Raw genomic sequence first — 4,121 nt, 5'->3', positions numbered from 1 at the left:
GGATGTTCTTGGGGGTAGGGTCAAACAGACAAAGAGCCATTATCAATTACGTAGGGAGGGATTAATGTATGCCTTCCGTCTTTCCAGACTGTCAAAAGGTCTTGAATACCATCCCTATAGTTGCAATGGTTTGGCACTTTCCCCATGATCATTCCCTCCCTCCCTCCCTCTCTCATATATACAGGTGGTATTCTAGACCTTCTGGCAGTCAGGTAAGATTGAAGGCATCCATTGTTCCCTCCCTAATTAATCTTGGTCACTTTCTCCAAAGACTCTGTGAGGTACTATGACTCTTGAAGCCTGGCCGCTTATCGCTTGCAGAGTTCGCTCTATCCAAGAGTTCCGCTAATCCGGTTCGATTACTTTATCCGTTAGTTATAATGTATGCGTGGTAGATATCATTTCCCTGTTCTTGTAGCTGTTCTTCGGTTTGATAAGTGAAGTGTTGTCAATTTGAATACATGAAGTGGTTGTGTCTGACCCGAAGCACGAGAGCAGTGGGTAGGCTGCCCGCTGTGTCTTATGAGACGAACGCTCCATAGTCAGTTTAGTTTAGTTCATTTATTATGCACCCCATACCCATCTTGTGGGCGGCAGTGGAAAGGGTTACAGAGGCACATTATGGGCTCAGGGACTGAACCCCACAATTCATTTAGCTAAGCAAGTTAATTTTGTAAGCAAGTAATTTTGTAACTAGATCTTGATGATCTAGTTACAAAATTCAATATACGTCGTCACATCATCAATGGGTACGAAATCGACCAAAAGTACAGTTTCTAAATTAATAAGCAACTGACATATGTGGAGAGCTAGTGTCACAGTTGATGTGTTTGTCCTGCACACCGCCCTCCATCCAGTGGGCAGCGGTGGATAGGTTACAATTACTTAGTTACTACCTACAGTTAGCAAACTGGGGATATTTGGCTAAAATTTCTGGTAGCAGATCATTTTGAATGAAATATTTACAGATCGCTGGAACATTGGTTATAGAATTGTCTCTAAATTCACGTATCTTTTCGCACTTCATCACATAGTGACGGAGGGTGTGCGAATAATTTTGTTGACACAGTTTACATTTGGTCAGCTCTACATCAGCAGATAATGAGAATTACCAGATATATTTGTAACTGAGTCTTAGCCGAGCAGTAGTAACATCTAGAAGTCTGCTGATTTTATTGGATGAACCATAGATGTGTGGCACCTCTTGCATGATAGTATGATAGATGGAATTACTGGTGTCGATTTCACTTTGCCTCAGATCTACAAGATTTTGTTGAAGTTCTCGGTGTACTACTGCTCTCAGACTGCTTACTGACAATCTAAGGTTATACTCAATTTCTCCTTTAAAGGCAGATTCTTTGGCTAACTCATCAGCTCTATCATGCATTCGGAGGCCAATATGAGTTGGAGACCACATGAAATGGACTCTGATACCATCATTAATAATTTTGTTGTATTTGTGTCTAGCTTCAGACACGAGCATGTTACAGTTATGTCTTAAAGAGTTGAGAGCAATTAAGGATGATAAAGAGTCACTTACAATTAATTCAATTACATCAAGGCTTCGTAGAGTCGCAATTTTTCAAGCCCTCCAAGCTTTCTTTCAGGCATCAAAGCAAGCAGAGGTGCAGCATAATCCACTAAAGATCTGATGCATACAAGGTACATCAGGTCTTTAGTGGAGTCAGGAGAAAGGAGCAATATTGCTGTGATTGTAAATTTATAACATCACCAGAATTGTGACGTTGTGGGCAGTGGTGTCGAAAGCGAGGTGCAGTGAATGTGAGGACAGGTGGAGTTATGCCTGTATCTTGCGGACGCTTCGCGACTCTCACTTATCCTTTTATCCCCCGACCTTTCCTTTGTTGTGATAACATGCTCTTACCCCTAGTTGCTTGCCCGGCTCTGCCCCGGGGGGTTGGTCCCGTCATGAAACGCCCCGTGACTTGCTCTTCACACAGTTGTATCGCTCTCCGTGAGTTTATTTTATTGTTATTTGTTTGTACAATCTGATCAGTTTGTTATTTACCGCCAGTTGCCTCGTGATATGAGAGTGTGGTTGTTTATGGGGAAGTTCTTGGTGTGGAGGCTATGTCATATGGTAACTGCCTCCGGGGGCGGGGGGCTCTCTGGGCCCGCCTACGGCCTCCACGCCCGGCCCCGTCCTCCACGCCCGGCCCCGTCCTCCACGCCCGGCCCCCGTCCTCCACGCCCGGCCCCGTCCTCCACGCCCGGGCCCCATCCTCCACGCCCGACCCCGTCCTCCACGCCCGGCCCCGTCCTCCACGCCCGGCCCCGTCCTCCACGCCCGGCCCCGTCCTCCACGCCCGGCCCTCGTCCTCCACGCCCGGCCCCGTCCTCCACGCCCGGCCCCCGTCCTCCACGCCCGACCCCGTCCTCCACGCCCGGCTCCGGCCTCCACGCCCGACCCCGTCCTCCACGCCCGGCCCCCGTCCTCCACGCCCGACCCCGTCCTCCACGCCCGACCCCCGTCCTCCACGCCCGACCCCGTCCTCCACGCCCGCCCCGTCCTCCACGCCCGGCCCCCGTCCTCCACGCCCGCCCCGTCCTCCACGCCCGGCCCCCGTCCTCCACGCCCGGCCCCGTCCTCCACGCCCGACCCCGTCCTCCACGCCCGGCCCCGTCCTCCACGCCCGGCCCCCGTCCTCCACGCCCGACCCCGTCCTCCACGCCCGGCCCCCGTCCTCCACGCCCGGCCCCGTCCTCCACGCCCGGCCCCCGTCCTCCACGCCCGACCCCCGTCCTCCACGCCCGACCCCGTCCTCCACGCCAGGGGGACAAATATGTACAGATTAAATTCACGCAAGTGATCAAATCACTTCAAGAACGGTGGCTGTTGGTTGACCATCAGAACATTATATTTGGTATGCAGTTAAATGTGTATAATATATAAGTATAGACCTGGGTTATACTTAGGTGTTAAGGTTGGGGTTTATACATATTTTAATTAGGTTGGCTTAGATTGTTTATGAAGATGTTTTAAGATGTGGATCTATATCAGGCGTGTTCTAAATTCTTACTATACCGTATGGCTTGTTATGGATTAGCCTGGTATTTTGTGGTATATTTTTTTCTCTACTCTCGTGCATACTCGCTTAATTTTGTGTAGCCTAATTGCATGTGTGGGAATGAAGTCATAATCTACATATGATGATGTCGATGATGATGATTTAAGGGGCCTCGTAGCCTGGTGGATAGCGCGCAGGACTTGTAATTCTGTGGCGCGGGTTCGATTCCTGCACGAGGCAGAAACAAATGGGCTAAGTTTCTTTCACCCTGAATGCCCCTGTTACCTAGTAGTAAATAGGTACTCTGGAGTTAGTCAGCTGTCACGGGCTGCTTCCTGGGGGACACTAAAAAGCCCCGAAATCATCTCAAGATAACCTCAAGATGTCTGTGGATTCTGTCTCCTCCACATCCTTTCTAGTGCATTCCATTTGTTCACTTTTCTGAAGCTTAAAATAGTAATTATAAACAGTTTTTGTGGTTCATTGAAATTATTATTACTAATCCTCCATGGGACCGGTTATACGTGTACTGCCAATTTATAGTAACGTCCTTTCGCTCTTCTGTGAGAATTTTGCATGTGGTAAACATTTCTTCGCATTACTCTTCTGCCTTCTAGTGAGGTGAGGTTTAATTAGTGTTTCCTAACAACTCCGACCTATCAGCTCAACCCGTCCGATCTGTACCGTACTTGTCTGGTCAACTCTTGCAAATTACGTCGCTTTCCGCTCGTATGCGCCACTCAGGTTAAAAATCGACGTAATTCAAAATGAGATCGGCTCACGAAAGTGACGTACTGTCCCATTTTCTGTTTTGGGTCCTCTGGTTTAAGCTGTTACATTAAGAGAGGAAAGTTTCAATTAACGGTTTTCATGACGTTTTGAAACTTTAGGAAAACACTCCTGCCCTCCTAACCTACCAGAGGACCCTAAAATTGCTGTTTTGAAAAAAAAACAAAATCCAAAATTTATTTTCAATTTTTTTCATTTTCAAATTCCGGCTTCCCCCCCCCCCAAAGCGCATACGAGCGAAAAGCAACGTAATTTGTAAGAGAGGTTAGTTTGGTGGTATACCTTTGGATTTAATCCAACTTT

At 48.2% G+C, this 4,121-nt stretch overlaps 1 protein-coding gene across 1 annotated transcript; it reads left to right on the top strand.

Moving 5' to 3' along the window:
• The first annotated feature begins 2,091 nt into the window (after positions 1–2,091).
• Positions 2,092–2,817, top strand: LOC138358304 (uncharacterized). The gene has a single exon (XM_069316157.1). The coding sequence runs from the start codon at positions 2,092–2,094 to the stop codon at positions 2,815–2,817; it is 726 nt and encodes a 241-aa protein (XP_069172258.1).
• The last annotated feature ends 1,304 nt before the right edge of the window (positions 2,818–4,121 follow it).

This window comes from Procambarus clarkii, chromosome 82, assembly GCF_040958095.1.
Source record: "Procambarus clarkii isolate CNS0578487 chromosome 82, FALCON_Pclarkii_2.0, whole genome shotgun sequence".
NCBI classification, from domain to species: Eukaryota; Metazoa; Arthropoda; class Malacostraca; order Decapoda; family Cambaridae; genus Procambarus; species Procambarus clarkii.
This window is presented reverse-complemented; position numbering and strand designations above follow the sequence as displayed.